This window comes from Polyergus mexicanus, unplaced genomic scaffold (assembly GCF_030449975.1).
Source record: "Polyergus mexicanus isolate NDT 795.1 unplaced genomic scaffold, iyPolMexi1.0 SCAF_7, whole genome shotgun sequence".
Taxonomy (NCBI): Eukaryota; Metazoa; Arthropoda; class Insecta; order Hymenoptera; family Formicidae; genus Polyergus; species Polyergus mexicanus.
In genome coordinates this window covers 5,505,129-5,521,725 of record NW_027223327.1, presented here as the reverse complement: position 1 = coordinate 5,521,725, position 16,597 = coordinate 5,505,129, and the positions used below count along the sequence as shown (strand labels likewise).

The following is a 16,597-nucleotide window of genomic DNA, read 5'->3' as shown; positions in this document are numbered from 1 at the left end:
GGACCGAAGTCCCGGTATAAGGCCTCGGCCTCATCCTCTGTGCGCTGACGGGGTGGGTCCGCTCCCCCCTATCGTTTCGGCCACCAATCCCGGCCCGCCCGTTTGAACGCCCACCGTCCGCGAGGTGGCGGTAGCCTGAGCCTCGCAGTCTCTGGTTCCAATGCAGCCTTGCCCCCTCATGAGATTCTCAAACGGGTTGTGTGATCCCGTTTGGGCCTCCTGGTCCCTGGTGGTCGGGAACTCCGTAACGCGCGTTCCCCGCATGGTATATATCCGCTGCTCGCGGAGTCGGAGGAGCTCTCCCAGTTCCTCCCAGAGGCCGGGGTATAAGCGGCGAATCTGGGCGAACAAATCGGCGTATCGGGCCCTGAAAGCGAGCCATTCTGGTTCGGCCATTCTCTTTCCCAACGTACGTATCGGTAGCTACTTAGGGTGTGAAAGGTGGTAGGATTTGAGATCCTTTACGTGCGCTTTATTCATACTATTTTCCCCCAAAGCCGCAAGCTCGTACACCGCATTCGATAATATCTTATTAATCCTAAAGGGGCCGTAATTTCGGTGCCAACTTGGCCGTAATATTATGTGTCGCAGATGACAACACATGTTGCCGTTTCAGCACTGGGTCTCCAACATTAAATACAATATCGCGACGTCTCGAATTATAATAAGTGGACTGCTTCTGATAGGCTCGAGATTTTCCTTCACCCAATCGTGCAAAGATTGCATTTTTCGCATTCTCTCGGACCATTCCGCCGGATCGCGTTGTTCGACCTCATCGATGTTCGCGCATCGCTTGCGTATCGAGTTTATCGGCGTTGGCTCCCGTCCGAGATTTAAAAGCGCCGGTGACGTGCCGATAGATGAATGGTGAGCGGTGTTATACGCGAATCGAAAATCTCGCAAATGCTCATCCCATTCCCTATGATCTCTCTCCAAAAAGGCAACTATCATGGTCTTCAAAACCCGATTGACGCGCTCTACTGGATTAGCCTGCGGATGGTATGGCGGAATCATCGTGTGGGTTATCCTGTGTTCTTCCGAGAACGCTCGCAACGTCTGATTTGCGAATTCCGTGCCGTTATCCGTCAGCAAAAATTTTGGCGTACCCCAACGCGAGATGACTTCTCTCAAAGCCTCACAAATTTTCTCGCCGTTAGCGGCCCTTAATGCAAAACATTTCATCCACTTTGTGAACAGATCTTGCACTACTAAAACGTACACAAAACCAGCCTTGCTTTTCGGAAACGGACCCATTATGTCGGCAGCCACCATGGTCCATGGGCCTTCCACGATGCGGTGACCCATGAGACCCGCCGGGTTGGCTTGCTCGACCTTGGTACGCTGGCAAACGTCGCATTGCCTAACGTACTTCGCGGTATCCCGAAACATATTCGGCCAATAATACGTGACTGCTAGTCGGTGGAACGTCTTCTCCACCCCTAAATGTCCCGACTGCGGTGGGTCGCCTCTCTAAGCGCCGTTTCCCTCAATTCTTTCGGTAGTACCTGTTTCCATCGATCTAAGTCCTCCACAATATCCGATACAATAGCTTTGGGCCTGCAATAATATAATATAATTGATTATCTATTATTCGCCAATCTGTAAAACGTCGAGGTCCGTTTGAGACCTCTCCGCACGCTTAAGATACCAAGCGTCGGTCGTATTCGCGATAATGTCCGCCTCTACGGCAACCATTATTTTCACCTCGGTGTCATTCTCATACATACGTGATAACGCATCCGGTACGTGATGCAATGCACCTTTACGATGGACTATTTCATAATCATACTCTAGGAGTTCTAGAGCCCATCTCGCGAGTCTGCCCGTCGGATTTTTAAGATTATGTAGCCAACGTAAGCTATTGTGGTCCGTCACGACCGTAAATTTATATCCCTCTAAATACGGCCTAAACTTCTTAATGGCCCATACGACCGCTAAACACTCTTGTTCAGTAACCGAGTACCTTTTCTCGAGGTCTGCTAGAGCTCGACTCGCGAAAGCTATGACATGTTCGGTCCCATCTATCTTTTGGGTTAACACGGCTTCTATTCCCACCAAACTCGCGTCTGTCTGCAAAACAAACGGAACGTTAAAATCCGGACACGATAACGTAGGTGCGGTAACTAAGTGCGATCGAATTTTCTCAAAAGCGCGACACTGTGTATCCCCCCACTTCCAGCGCTGACCCTTTTTCAAAAGCTGGGTTATCGGTTCGCTAATGGTTGCGAACTGTGGTATAAACCGACGATACCAAGACGACATGCCCAAAAATCTATGTATTTGTTTGATATTGCGCGGAGCCGGATAGTCTAGTAGTGCCGCGCTGACGCTGCAGGCTTCTGGGGGGGGCGAGGGGTCCGGCGAGGACGCCGACCCCACAACGAGGGACCCCCCCAGATGACCCCCGCCACGCCGCCTTCCATCTGCGGCGTGTGCGCGGGAGTCATGGATTTAAGAACACCGCCATCGTTGCCTGAGACGTTCGGATCCGCTACGTTGACCACCCAAACGGTGACAACGTTGACATGCGGGTCCCCCGTGATGTCCACGGGGTACCCCGCGGGGAGGGTCACACCATCACGACCCTCCCCTCTTTCGACCATCCCGGAGGTGTCACCGGGCGAGGTGGTCAACAGGATGCGCCTCCACATCACTCCCACGTCATCCGGGCAGGAGGAGCAGCGGCAACCTGGAGCGGCGCCTCCCTCATCACCATCGGAGGACGAGGGGGACTCAGGTGGAGGAGGCACGTGGGGCGAAGGGCGAGGAGGCGGTGGAGCGGCGACTTCAGCGAGGATGACAGTCCGGTGCCGGTAGGGCTGAGGCGGACGCCCGGTCATCCGCCACAAACGCCGGCGAATACATTATCGTATAACGTACGACCATGTTCGATCGTCCTTCAGCGGACATTGGTCCGATCTGTTCGAGAGGCCGCTGTGGACATCCCACATCCGAGGATCAGCGCGGAGGGAGCACCGGGAGAGCGTGCTGAAGAAGGCATCGCGGGACATCCGAGTGCCCAGGTACATGTCCGTGGGGTGATGGGTCGTCGGCGGGGCGCGCCCGTAACCGGCGGTCCTGGAGCGAGCGACGAGGCACCGCCGGTCTCTAGAGGCGGGAGCGGGGAGCATCACCGAGGCCCGCGGCGTGCTAACCTCCCGCCCGGCCGGCCGTCCGGTGCCCAACCGGCCCCTGCTGCTGTCGCGAGGCAGCACAGGCGGCAACGAATGGCTGCTCGTGACGCGCTGGTCGGGCGTGCGGAAGCCGTCGCATCGATTGCGGACCTGGAGGAGATAGCGGCTGCTGTCGCCAACTTCTTCGGGGAGGAAGGGTGGTTGGCGGGGGTGCTCCCGGTGCCCGTGACCGCCCGGATCGGTCGCGTGGAGTGCGAGCGTGTCGGGGTGAGGGGAGAGTGCCGGCGCAAGACGGCGACAGAAGGGGGCCGGCACCGGCCGGTCCTCAGCAGCAGTCGGGAAAAGGACGCGGGGGCTGGGTGCGCGAAGCTACGTGTCTGCAGGCTCTGTACAGGGCGAACCGTCGCAAGGCTGTCCGAGAAGTGCTGCAGGGGCCCGCTGAATCGTGCCAAGTGCCGAAACAGCGGGTTCAGGCGTACTTTGAAAGACTATACTGCGGCGGGGAACACCTGGACGATCCGGGCGCGGAGGTGGAGCGCGCTGACCCCTTGGCCGATGCGGAGGAGTCCGCGCTTCTGGATCCCTTCACGGAGTTGGAGGTGGACCGTCGGCTCTGGCGTATGACGAACTCTGCGCCGGATTCCGACGGTGTCACTTACCGCGATCTTCGTGGGGCGGATCCGGGAGTGCGGCTCCTCACCGCGATGTTCAACGCGTGTTATCGGCTCGAGGCGGTCCCAGCGTTCTGGAAGACCTCCAACACCATATTGGTGTACAAAAAAGGCGACCGGGAAATGTTGGACAACTGGCGCCCTTTCGCGCTGGGGGACACTACCCCCAAACTTTTCGCCGCGCTCGTTGCCGATCGTCTGACCGACTGGGCGGTCAACAACAACAAGCTCAGTCCGGCTCAGAAGGGATTCCTGCGGGACGAGGGTTGCTTCGAGCATAATTTTGTCCTGCAGGAGATCCTGACTGATGCGCGGAAGACTAGGCGGCAGGCGGTCGTCGCATGGCTGGACCTTTCCAACGCGTTTGGTTCGGTCCCGCACGCGATGATCCGCCGCGCTCTCGTTCGCTCCGGGGTGCCGCGGGGTACGATCGTTCGTACATGGCAATCCGCCCCCATCCCTGTTTGCTCGGGGATACGGCAAGGTTGTCCGCTGAGCCCGATAATATTTGACCTCGCTATCGACTTGGTACTGCGCGCAGTTACCGACGTCGATGCGGGGTTCGATCTATTCACGCTTTAGCATTTTAGCGTATGCAGACGACATTGCATTCGTTGCCAATACGCCTGAGGGAATGCAGCGGCTTCTGGTTGTTGCAGAGGACGGAGCATCGTCGGTGGGGTTGCGGTTCAACCTTGCTAAATGTGCCACCCTGCACATCGGTGCAGGAGCAGGCAGCAGGGTTCTACCGACGACCTTCGAAATCCAGGGACAGCCCGTCCATCCCCTTGCATGCGGTGAGCCGTATCACCACCTTGGTATCCCGACGGGTTGCTCGGTCGACCAAACTCCATTCGCGACTATCGGGGGCCTCCTCGAGGATCTTCACGCGGTTGACCAATCCCTCCTTGCTCCGTGGCAGAAACTGGAGGTTGTGACGACTAACATCCTGCCACGGATGGACTTTCTGCTGCGGGGGGCCACAGTGGAGAAACGTCCTCTCAAGGCGGCGGACTTGGAGATCCGCCGCAAAGCCAAGGCCTGGCTCAATCTCCTGCAGAGAGCCAGCGCGGAGGTGGTCTATCTCTCCCCGAAACGCGGGGGTTGTGGACTACTTCCGCTAGCTGACCTCGCGGACGTCCTGTCCGTCGCGCACATCTTCCGTATGCTTACGGCTGGCGACGCGACGGTCAGGACGCTCGCGTGGGCGTCTCTGCGGGGAGTTGTGGCCAGGCGGATTGGCGGTTCTCCGACGAACGAGGACGTGGCGGCCTTCCTCTCCGGTTCGCTGGAGGTGAGGTTGCGCGAGGGAGGGGAGCGCTCCCTCTGGTCGACGGGAGAGGCTCACTTGCGCACAGTACAATTAGACACGTTGCAATCGCATACTGTGATATTAGACACATAAAGTTGCGCACCGTTCAATTGGACACATTTTAATTGCGTACGGTTCGTTTAGACACATTTTATTTGCGTTTAATTGGACACGTTGCTTTTGGACACAACACATATTTTTGTATAATTTAAAATACATACACACGCATGTAGCATGTATAATTTTGAAATTTTTTGACATTTATTATTAATTTTATTTGGTAAATAAACGTTTGTTACTGTTCGTTTACACACAGTTCGTTTGCACACAGTTCTTTCGCGCACATTTCTTTCGCGTACATTTCTTTCGCGCACGTTTCTTTCGCGCACAGTTCTTTCGCGCACAGTTCTTTCGCGCACATTTCTTTCGCGCACATTTCTTTCGCGCACATTTCTTTTGCGCATAGTTCTTTCGCGCACATTTCTTTTGCGCACATTTCTTTTACACACATTTCTTTTGCGCAGATTTCGATCAAGCGTATCGCATCTGAATATTCATACATTCTGACTATTGATATATTTAAGAAAAAGCTGTTACAACTGTGATTTCTTGCTGTCAGATTTGCTGTAATCGCTTATAATTAGAAAAAGAAGATGAAAAAGCTTATAATTATAAACATATTTCTACTTTTTATATGGTACATGCTGTCCATAAATAATAATTAATAATTTTATTATACCATTTTGTATCTATGCCTTGGACATAGTTATTATGACAGATTTCCTAACCTCTCGTAATGACACAGTGTAATAATTAATTTTTTATTTTTAAAGAGTCAAACTTGACTGTAAATTCTCCAAATCTTTTTTTCCGGTCAGTGTCATTGCACACGTAACAGACACAACGTAATGTAATCAGGAAGTAAGAAAACATCAGTTAAATATAAAGTTAAATTAATTGTAATTTTCATATGAGATAAATTCTTCTTTGAGCTTCAATTAGATACATCACAACTTCAGTAAGTATTGTGTATTCAAATACTTCGAAATAAGACAAGAATGCAGTTTAATGATATTCCTAGCAATAGTCCAAGAAGTAATAGATCTTTCTTATTTTCAGTGATGAATCATATCTTTGTTATAGATAGCATATCATGGTATTTTGTGCAATATCTCCATCAGTTCCGTGAAAGAATTTTGTGTATGAAATTCTAATATATTATGCTATTTATTAACATTTTTTAACACCTATTTCAGATATAAAAGAACTGAGAGCCATGTATGCTATACATCCATAATAATTTGCACAGCAGACCTGTCATCGAGCACTAAAAAAGAATTCATTAACAAAATACGAGATTCTTTTAAGCGAGAGTTTATTAAAATTTTCTCCGTTATTAGAATCTTGTGAAATGTTATGAAAATATCGATATCTCCATCAGTGTTGTGAAAGAAGTCATTTATAATACAAGTTGCTGTTTCCGTAGCCTTAGGGTAATCTGCTATTTAATATGTAATAAACCGCTTTCGCGAGGCGGTCGTGGATAACTCAGTCGGAATCCGAGGCTCGTGAAAGAGTATCGAGAGACGAACAAAAGCAACGTGAGGTAAAATATAATTTATTGCGTGTAAGTATGTGTGTATACAGAGTGAGTGTATGTGTATAAACGCTGTATGTGTGTGAGCGTGTGTACTTGTGTGTGAGTGAGACGATAGGCGAGCGAGTGCGTGCGCGAACGTATAATGTAGAAGTATGATGTTACAAGGTATCGAAAGTATGTATGTGATGCGAATGACGATGTGTGTGCGGCAAGATGCACTCGTGTATGTGTGAGATGCGGAATCGGTCAGCGGTGCGGTCGTGTCGGTCGCGGTGCATCCGAATTACATGCACGTATGCGCGGCGCGGAGCGCGATCTCGGCGGTTCGATATAATATCGATTACGCTAGCGGATCGTGATTTCGGCAGAGGCCGCTAACTATCGGGCGATAATTTCGGTCGGGCCGATGGGCGGTCCTTAGACGCGCCTGTATCGATTCGGTTGCGTTGATCGATGTCGCGGCAGGATTAGATCCTCCCCCTGAGCGGGACTTAGCGCGCCGTATTAATGGCGAGTCCAATTTCGTAAATGGCGGTCGCGGAATTACTGTCCGTTCGAAACTAGCATGTGGTCGTTTCGTCCGGGATAGCCTGTCCGTGGAATTCAGGAGTGCAACGGCCGACGGGAACATCCGTCAATGGCAGGGAACTCCCTACCACTGGTTGATCGCTGTTGCACTTAGGTGGACGGATTGTTCGAGGCGTCGAAAACTTTCGGCGGAGGCTGGGTACTCCCAACCCCGTTTTCTCTCTCTTTGAGCGGTTATAGGATTGTAGCGGATTTCCAGACGTCTTACAGACTCTGGCGGTTGCGGAAGATCTGGTCCTGAGATGTAAAACGTGCCCTATTTATACCGCTTTTCCGGCGGGTGCGCGTGCGTAATATGCCTTAATGTTTAAGGCATATTATTTAACGGTGAACCGCTGCACGCGACTCGGGTGGTTTCGGGAACGGTCGGTACGGTTACCCGAGCGCGGCGACGGTTTCGGGTAAACACGCGGCTTAACGGCAGTTACAAATTGGAACGTTTATTATCTCTTAAAAATGGGCGCTCGGCGCCTCCGCATTATGCCCGACCGGTGTTTGTCGGGCGGCGGACTTCCGGCGGATCGACGGCCGAGTAACGGTGGAGGGATGCATCGTTACAAATAAACTGTACGTACGTATACTATAATATAATATAATAATATGATATACTCATGAGATTTGATAATATTTCTACTAAAGTTATTCTGTATATGAAATTCTAATATATTATGCTATTTATTAATATTTTTAAACGCCTATTTCAGATATAACAGAACTGAGAGCCACATATTCTACGCATCTATAGTAATTTGCACAGCAGATCTGTCATGGAGCACTAGAAAAGAATTGATTAACAAAGCACGAGATTCTTTTAAGCGAGAGTTTACTATAATTTTCTCCGCTATTAGAATCCTGTGAAATGTTATGAAAATATCAACAATCATCTATTTATATTTTTGGGAAATTAATTTTTTATTCTCAAAGCATGTTTGTACAATGACATTTATTGTCCATTACAAGCAATCAAAACAAAACTACGAAAAGCTACATCATACTATATATATATATAATATAGTAAAAGCGTAAATTTAGTAAGTGTATGTACTTACTAGTCAATGTATGCATTTACGATAAGATTTCAGCAAAAGTATCACCTAAATATAGAAATGTTTATTTCTGATAAATGTATTCATTTACTAGACAATGTATACATTTGCTACAATACATTATAGTAGAAAATGTATGCTTCTACTGCTAGAAGTTTAAATTCCGTTGTTTGTGAATACATTTACTTTTATCAAATTAGTACACATTTACTGTAACACACACACGCGCGTGCGCGCGCGCGCAAACGCACACGCACGCACACACACACTATATATATATATATATATATATATTGCGACGACTTTTCTACCATCTCGCGGCTGAGCGATAAACGCGGCCGCCGACTCGTTCTCTCCGTTGCGCGGGTGTAAATTGCGTCGACGAACAGGAGCTAATTCGCCGAAGGGGAGAAGCGGAATGGTCGTTGACAAAAACGGGAAAACGGAGAAAAAGGGGTCCACGCGCCAGGTGGGAACGGGATGTTAGGAGTTCCGCGCGTACCGTGACGAGATCCGAGAGATAATCGCGAGAATCGAACTTGGGCGCCAGATACGATCTTTCACGTATCAATTCACGAAACACGCGAAATAAACGCGAGGTAAACGCAAAAGCAAGTTGTCGGAATTCGCCACGGGCTGGCTAGCTCGCCTAACGGTAGAGGGGCAGGGCGAGTGTTGATCGAACGCGATAATTTATGCAAGAGGCGACAATTACGGAAACGACAAACACAACTGAAAAGAAACTCGCCAATTAAACAAAGAGGTTAACAGATTTATTATAATAGCGGGAGCCGCAGCTCCTCGAGAATAGTAATGATAAACCACGCGGATATACGGCTGCCGTAAAAGAAACGCGGCTGCGAGACTGGGTGTTAGACGCGGGGCGCGAAACCCCGTAAGGCGTACGCCGAGACCAACCCGTTAGATCAGCCGGAATGTCCGCTCGGCTTGAATTACGCCTCGCACTGCGAAGAAATTGAATATTACGTTCTTCTATAATTCGGGTGCAAAACCACATCAATTCTCGATATTGCCTCGCCAACGGCGATATTATCGCCCGCTATTACCGCGAAATTATTACTACGCAACTTAAGACTAACGTGCACTTAATACAACGCAGACATGCTTCGATTTCGGACGGACATATTACGCAGAATCGAATGCTCGGCACACACACGCACGCAATTCATGCAAGAATCGCGAGGAAAGTCTCACCAAAACGCGCTCACAATTTCGAGACGCGGTGCTTTACAGCCGACACGATACGTCGAATTTACGCGATTCACACTCTCACGTAACCCGTATAATAATCGCGAAAGACAGATGTATCGGGCGTGTACGCACAGTTTCGACGCGAAGATTCACAAACGAGAGACAAAGAGAATATAACAAATTGACGCGAAACACACTCACACTCAGACGACCGACATACAGTACCAACGAGTCTTAAACGCTAGACGTGCGAGACCCAACGCAAATATAATCTACGGAATCCGAATCTCCAGAGAGACGACACACGGTTTCTTAAAAACGCGAGGTAATGCCTCGATCCGCGGAAACCGATACTTTCGAGGCTCCGGGGCCCGAATCGCTTGACGACGTGGCCGTGACGCGAAAATCTACACTAAAGAATCGGGCTTAGCCCGTACACCAAAGTACGAATTCACGGCGACGACGACAGAACGAAACGATTCCGGGCGCAATCGCGAGTGGCGAATATGGCGGAGGGTAACCTCACCGGTACTCTTCCTCCCGTCGGGACGGTCAGGGGTCGACGAAGTCCTCTGGCGCTCACAATTCTTCGCCGTCGATCGCCGGGATCCTCTCCGCTCGTTCACGCAGCAACGATCTCGCAATTGTTCTCGCCACAAACGGTCCTCTCGATTACGCTGTTGCTCGCACGCAAGCTCACGCCAGTCTCTTCCTGGATCGTCGCGATCCAGAATCGATACCTGTGGGCCGGCTGGGGCTGCGCACACGGGGTGCGTATTATCGCGACCAATCACGCGTTATCACGCGTTGTAGCCGGCGGGCGGCGCGCTCACGGTCGTAACGGGGATGCGCGCGCCCCCGGTATTACGAATAATAATTCGCTGGGGCCCGTTCCGCGGGGCCGTCGCGAGGTCTAAGGCGAACGGCTTGGCCGGAAACATCGCTGCCACCTTTCTTTCCGTCTCTTCCGGGGCCGCGTCACGCCATCGGGTGCAGGATTGCAGTCCCTCCGCGGGGGCCGTATCCGCACGGGCCTGAGCCCTTGCGCGAGGATTTTCTCACTGTCCCGTGCGTCGCGCATCACGTGTGCGGGTCCTGATCCCGTCGTGACGTAGCTAGCTTGGCCGTTAGATAATTTGGATTTCCAAATTGCTGGCTCCTTGCCCCTCTAAGATCTTCCTTGATTGGCGATCGTAGTTTCCGTGACGTTTCAGCGACTCTCCGCTCCTTCGCCGATGAGGCTCCCAAATGAATTATTCATACGAAAGAAAAGCATAAACTAAATTAATATTAAGCTCGAAATCTCAATTAATGACGCCTCTCTGGAGGTAACGGTACGGTTCTCGCAATGATTCGACTGGCGCGGCCTTTTAATCCGCGCTTTTCGATCGGAGAGGGACTCGGCGGACGCGCGCGAGACGGCAACGTCACACCCCCCACTCCCCAGAGAAACCGCACCGGCATCGATCACCCTCCGCCGCCACTATTCCGATTTTCCCAACTCTCAAGCCGGGCGTCGGAGAGCAATCGGAACCTCCAGAGTAAAGGCCAAAACACAAAGCGGACAATTCACACTCTATCCATTCGAGACAATAAGACCAACGCGACAACTCGCTGACGATATTGAACGCCGATTTTCGTCTCTCTGCAGCCGGGACATCAACTGCACTCGCCGGGTCGTCGGTGGTTAGCGTTCGCAAACGTTCGCAAACGGTCGCCCTGACGGGGAAAAACGGGGCGCGTAGGAAATATTACGATAACATTGCCACAAGCAAACCGGGCCCTTTTATTTCTTTCGCCCAAACGCCGTACATAACGGGGTACGCAAACAAACTTTTCACAGCGTAATTGAGTCGCTAACTTATAATGAAAAGAAACTAATAATCTCGGCCCCAAGTGCCGGGTCGAACGAGGTATCGGCTACCCTTGCTATCCGAAGGAAAAAAAAAACATTTTTTTTTTTTTTTTTTTCTCTCTCTTTAGTGGCAGCGCTAACTCTCAATATACAACCTACGGATTAGATTAGACAATGTAGGGTTTCAAGTCCTTAACATGAATTTTTCCTAGTACGCTATCCTCCTGGTCCGCAATCTCGTACACAACAGGTGACAAGACCTTCGCGATCCTAAACGGTCCATGGAACTTCGTGGCGAGTTTCGCTGAGATGGCATGCGCTGCGGATGACAATACATGCTGTCGCTTCAATACCTGATCGCCGACGACAAAACGCCTATCGCGCCTACGCAAATTATAATATCGTGCCTGTCTTTGATGAGCGGCCTCTAGATTTTCTACCACCCAGTCTTGCAACGCTTGGATTCGCTCCATTCGCTCCTTCCATTTCGCGGTCGCCGCTTGCTCGATTTCGATCTCGGGCTCCGGCCCCTCCCGCCGGGAGCTTACTGACGGCGGTTCCCTACCAAAATTTAAAAAGGCGGGCGTAGCCTGCAAGGACGTATGATACGCAGTGTTGTACGCGAATCGAAATTCCGACAAATGTAAATCCCAATCTCGATGATCTTGCTCGATAAACGCCGTAATCATTGTTTTTAATATGCGATTCACTCGCTCTACGGGATTCGCTTGAGGGTGATACGGCGGTACTGTTACGTGCGCGATACCATGCTCTTCCGCGAAAGCTTTTAATTCTCGATTGATAAATTCTGTCCCGTTATCGGTCAACATTACGCGAGGTGCTCCCTATCGATTAATAATTAAATCGTCTATAGCTTCTCGGATCTTTCTACCATTGGCCTTTCGGAGCGGGCAACATTCGACCCATTTCGTAAATAGATCCTGCAAAACCAAAAGGTACGCGAATCCACTCCGAGAGACGGGAAAAGGGCCCATAATATCCGCGGCTACCACTGTCCACGGTGTTTCGACCTTTCTCCGCCCCATTAAGCCAGCGGGCACGTTCTGTTCGACTTTAGTTCGTTGGCAAGTATCGCAACGACGGGTATAATTCGCGACTTCCCTAAACATACGCGGCCAATAATATTGTTTCGCAACGCGCTGATACGTTTTCTCGGTGCCTAAATGACCCGCCTGAGGGGTATCATGGCTCGCTCGAATAACGTCAAGACGCGACTTTTTCGGAAGCACACGCTTCCATTGCTCCAAATCGTCTACTATCTGTGATATAACCGGATTCGGTTTCCGGAAATACAGCTGATCGTTCTCGATTCTCCATCCCGGATATTTTCGTGGCTCATTTTCGACATTTCGCACGCGTGTATCGTACCATTCGTCGCCCGTAATCGCGACGGCACACAGTTCCTCGGCGGACTCATAAACTCGCGATAACGCATCGGGAACATGGTGTAGCGCTCCTTTGCGGTGTTCAATTACGTAATCGTATTCCAATAACTCGAGAGCCCATCTCGCCAACCGACCTGTCGGATTTTTTAAATTATGCAACCATCTCAAACAGCTATGGTCGGTAATGACTCGAAACTTATAGCCTTCTAAATAGGGTCTGAATTTTCGAATCGCCCATACTACCGCTAAACATTCCTGTTCGGTCGTAGAATATTTCTTTTCCGCCTCCGACAATGCGCGGCTTGCAAATGCGATAACGTGTTCAACGCCTTCTGATTCTTGAGTTAATACGGCGCCTAAACCGACCGAACTCGCGTCTGTTTGAAGGACGAACGGTAACTCGAATTTTGGACACGACAACGTAGGTGGCGAGGTAATGCACGATTTTACCGCCTCGAATGCCAATTTTTGGTCATCCCCCCACTCCCAAGAGTAGTTCTTCCGGAGGAGACGCGTTAACGGTTCTAATTTCGTTGCACATTGTGGTATGAATCTCCGGTACCATGACGCCATGCCGATAAAACGTCGTAATTGCTTAATATTCTTCGGCGGCGGGTACTCAACAATCGGCTCGGTTTTATCGGGATCGACCTTCAACCCCTCCTGTTGTACCAAGAATCCGAGATACTTAACCTGAGATCGACAGAATTTGCTCTTTTCGGGATTAATAGTTAGACCGGCTTCTTTTATTCTATCTAACACGCGCTTCAACCAAACGAGATGCTCTTCAAACGTCCTAGTCACGATAACAATATCGTCCAAATAAGCAAAGGCATGCGGTTCCATTTCGGGTCCTATCAAGCGGTCAAGCAAACGTTGAAAAGTCGCCGGTGCTCCTATGAGACCAAACGGCATTCTCGTGAAATGAAATAACCCTTTGCCCGGTACCGTAAACGCGGTTAGCTCGCGACTATTATTTTCTAACGGAACTTGGAAGTAGGCTTGACTGAGGTCGATAGTCGAAATGTATCGGGCAGCTCGCAATTTATCTAGGATCGCGTTCATGTAAGGCAGTGGATACGCGTCCTTTTTCGACACACTATTCAACCTTCGAAAATCGAGACAAAAACGATACGTGCCATTCGATTTCTTAACCATCACGACCGGGCTAGACCATTCGCTTTTCGACGGCTCTATTATTCCCGCTTCTAACATTTTGTCTACTTCCGCGTAAATTGCTTCTTGAATTTTTGGCGACACCGGGTAGTAACGCTGTTTAATAGGCGCGTGGTTTCCGACATCTATCCGGTGTTGCGTTAAATCTGTCACGCCGGGCTTGTTCGGATCTCCCACGATTTCCGATTCGAGAAAACTCTTCAACCGACGCTCTTCCGTAGCCGATATCTCCACCAATCCGCAACAGATAGGCGAATTTCTACACGAGTTACGAGTTCGCGGCCGTCCGCGCTTATTCGCGATTTTCGGCAAATGTGTTCGGTTATCCGCCGTAGGCGGCCGATTCGGCCCCAGCAAGATTCCTTCCGTCTTCACGGCGGCTCTTCTTGTCGGCGCGCCCTCGCTTTGCGAGGCATTTACGCGGAGCGACGGATCCCCCCGTCCCGCATCGAACTCGTATTCCATCATCGGGTTTTCCGAAAAATACCACCTCTTTGTCGCGAAATTTACGCCAATTCCAAATACCGACAGGAAATCTACTCCGATTATACACGGTAACGCCAAAGTTGGTAACGCATAGACTTTTAATGATTTTACCTGATGACGGAGCGTAATGGGAATTTCGATCTCCCCCTTTATTCGAGTGGTTTGACCCGTAGCCGTTGTTACGCGTTTGCCGTCCGAACTTCTAAACCGTAACTCTAATTCTTTCACCAAGTCGACCGTGGATGGTCCGAGAAACGTACGACTCGATCCTGAATCCAATAACGCAAGGACTTCCTTCCCTAATATTCCGACTCGTAAAAACAATAACGACGATTCATCACGACAACCAAATGCACTATACGAAAATTCACACTTATTTGACACGACACGAATAGGGGGTTTGCTTAAAATAGGAGTCGGGTTTCCCCCGCGAATCGACTCCTCTACCCGTTTCCCGTACAGTCGGGGCACGTGCGTAAGGTTACTTCGGCGCGACCGCAGCGATAACAATGCCTTCGCGGCGCGGCCTCACAATCTCGCGATAGATGACCAATGTCATCACAATTCCAACATTTTACTGTAGAGATGCGCGACGGTCGGGTTCCCTTTGGCGTGGATCGTGTCGATGACGAACTCGAAGCCGTTGATCCCGCTTCAGACGTCGAAGTGTTCGCGGCGCGGTCCCTTCGTCGCTTCTCTTTTCGCGATCCGGCCCCCGAATCTGTGGAGCTGGCGGAGGTATTCAGCGCGGCGATTGTATCGTGCCGATTCGCGTGGCGACTAGCATTTCGCGGAGATCGATACGCTAAATCGGGAAATAATGATTTTTCGGGTGTCGGCGGCGCTCGATAGCGGTGCGCTAATTGGTGGCTGCCTTCCACGCGAGTCGCCACGTCCTCCAACGCGTCGAGATCCTCCACCTCGTCCCGGCGCATGGCGATTTGCAAGCGCGGCAACAAATTGCGGAACGCGTAGCTAACTTGCTCGGCGTCGCTCCAGGGTGGTGCCAACCGATCGAACATTGCCCGTAGACATGTGATATAATCCGCCACGGATTCTTGTTCCCCCTGAGTTCGCCTTATTACCTCGTCGCGAAGAGCGAATTGGAAATCGGGGTCCCCGAAGCGCGTACGCCACGCGGATTTAAAAGTCGCCCACGTAGTTAAGCGGTTGCGCTTACCGCGGAACCAATGTAGCGCGATACCGGACAAAAAGAATGGCAAACAGCGGAGAATGTCCTCATCCGCGACCGGCACTAAATCGCGACCTTCCTCAATTCGCATTAAAAACGTCTCGGCATCTTCCCCTCGAGTTCCCGAAAATTTCAAATTCCATTTCCGCATGACATTATACGCGGTCATCGCGGAATTTTCCGGTGTCCCGCGCGACGATTGGTGTCCGGCCGAACGCGGAGTACGAGGAGATTGCGACGATTCCCGCGACCCTCGATCCGCCATGGGGCTATCCGGACGAACCGGCTCCTCCGGAGGGAGCTCCAGATGGTCGTGATTCGACATTTCGTCTTCTCCTTCCGCGAAAGATAATCGAATTCCGGTACGGTCACCCCGCACGCGACGCAATAATCGAGCGGTTAAAATCGAATAACTTCCTTCGGTTGGAAGTCTCCGCCTATTTAATTCGTCGATAAGTTGTTCGTGCTTTAATACGAAAACCCACTCGTCCTCGGGATCTACACGACTCATACGGTCTTCTCGACTTTCCTATTCCAAACGTAAACACACGCGACCTTTACACAACGAAAATAACACAGCGAATACCCCAAAAGGACAAAAACGATATCTCGAACAAAGGAACGATAATATTACACGAAGATATGAGAGCCTTGTTTTCGAACCTCTCGCAACGGTTAATTTCGAATTTATATTCGCGACGAAATTTATTAACCTTTCCCCAATAAATATTTCATGTTACTTTCGAAGACCGAAATATGTTATGTTATTTTCGTGGACCAAACATATAAAATACGAACGATGAAATACCTTTCACGATCGGGGATTTCTTTTATTCAGGGAAAAAGAAAATTCCGACCAGACCGTTCCTCGCGAAGCCTAATCTTAACCGAAATTTCCCCAAAGCCAAGCGCCTCCTGC

General features: G+C 50.4%; 1 protein-coding gene across 1 annotated transcript; it reads right to left on the bottom strand.

Annotated features, from left to right (window-relative positions):
• Nucleotides 1–12,263: 12,263 nt before the first annotated feature.
• Nucleotides 12,264–16,189, bottom strand: LOC138934935 (uncharacterized). Its single transcript, XM_070299090.1, has 2 exons — nt 14,934–16,189; nt 12,264–14,841 (listed from the first exon to the last, which is right to left on the bottom strand). Exons 1-2 carry the CDS (start codon nt 16,187–16,189, stop codon nt 12,264–12,266), a joined length of 3,834 nt encoding a protein of 1,277 aa, XP_070155191.1.
• Nucleotides 16,190–16,597: the final 408 nt, after the last annotated feature.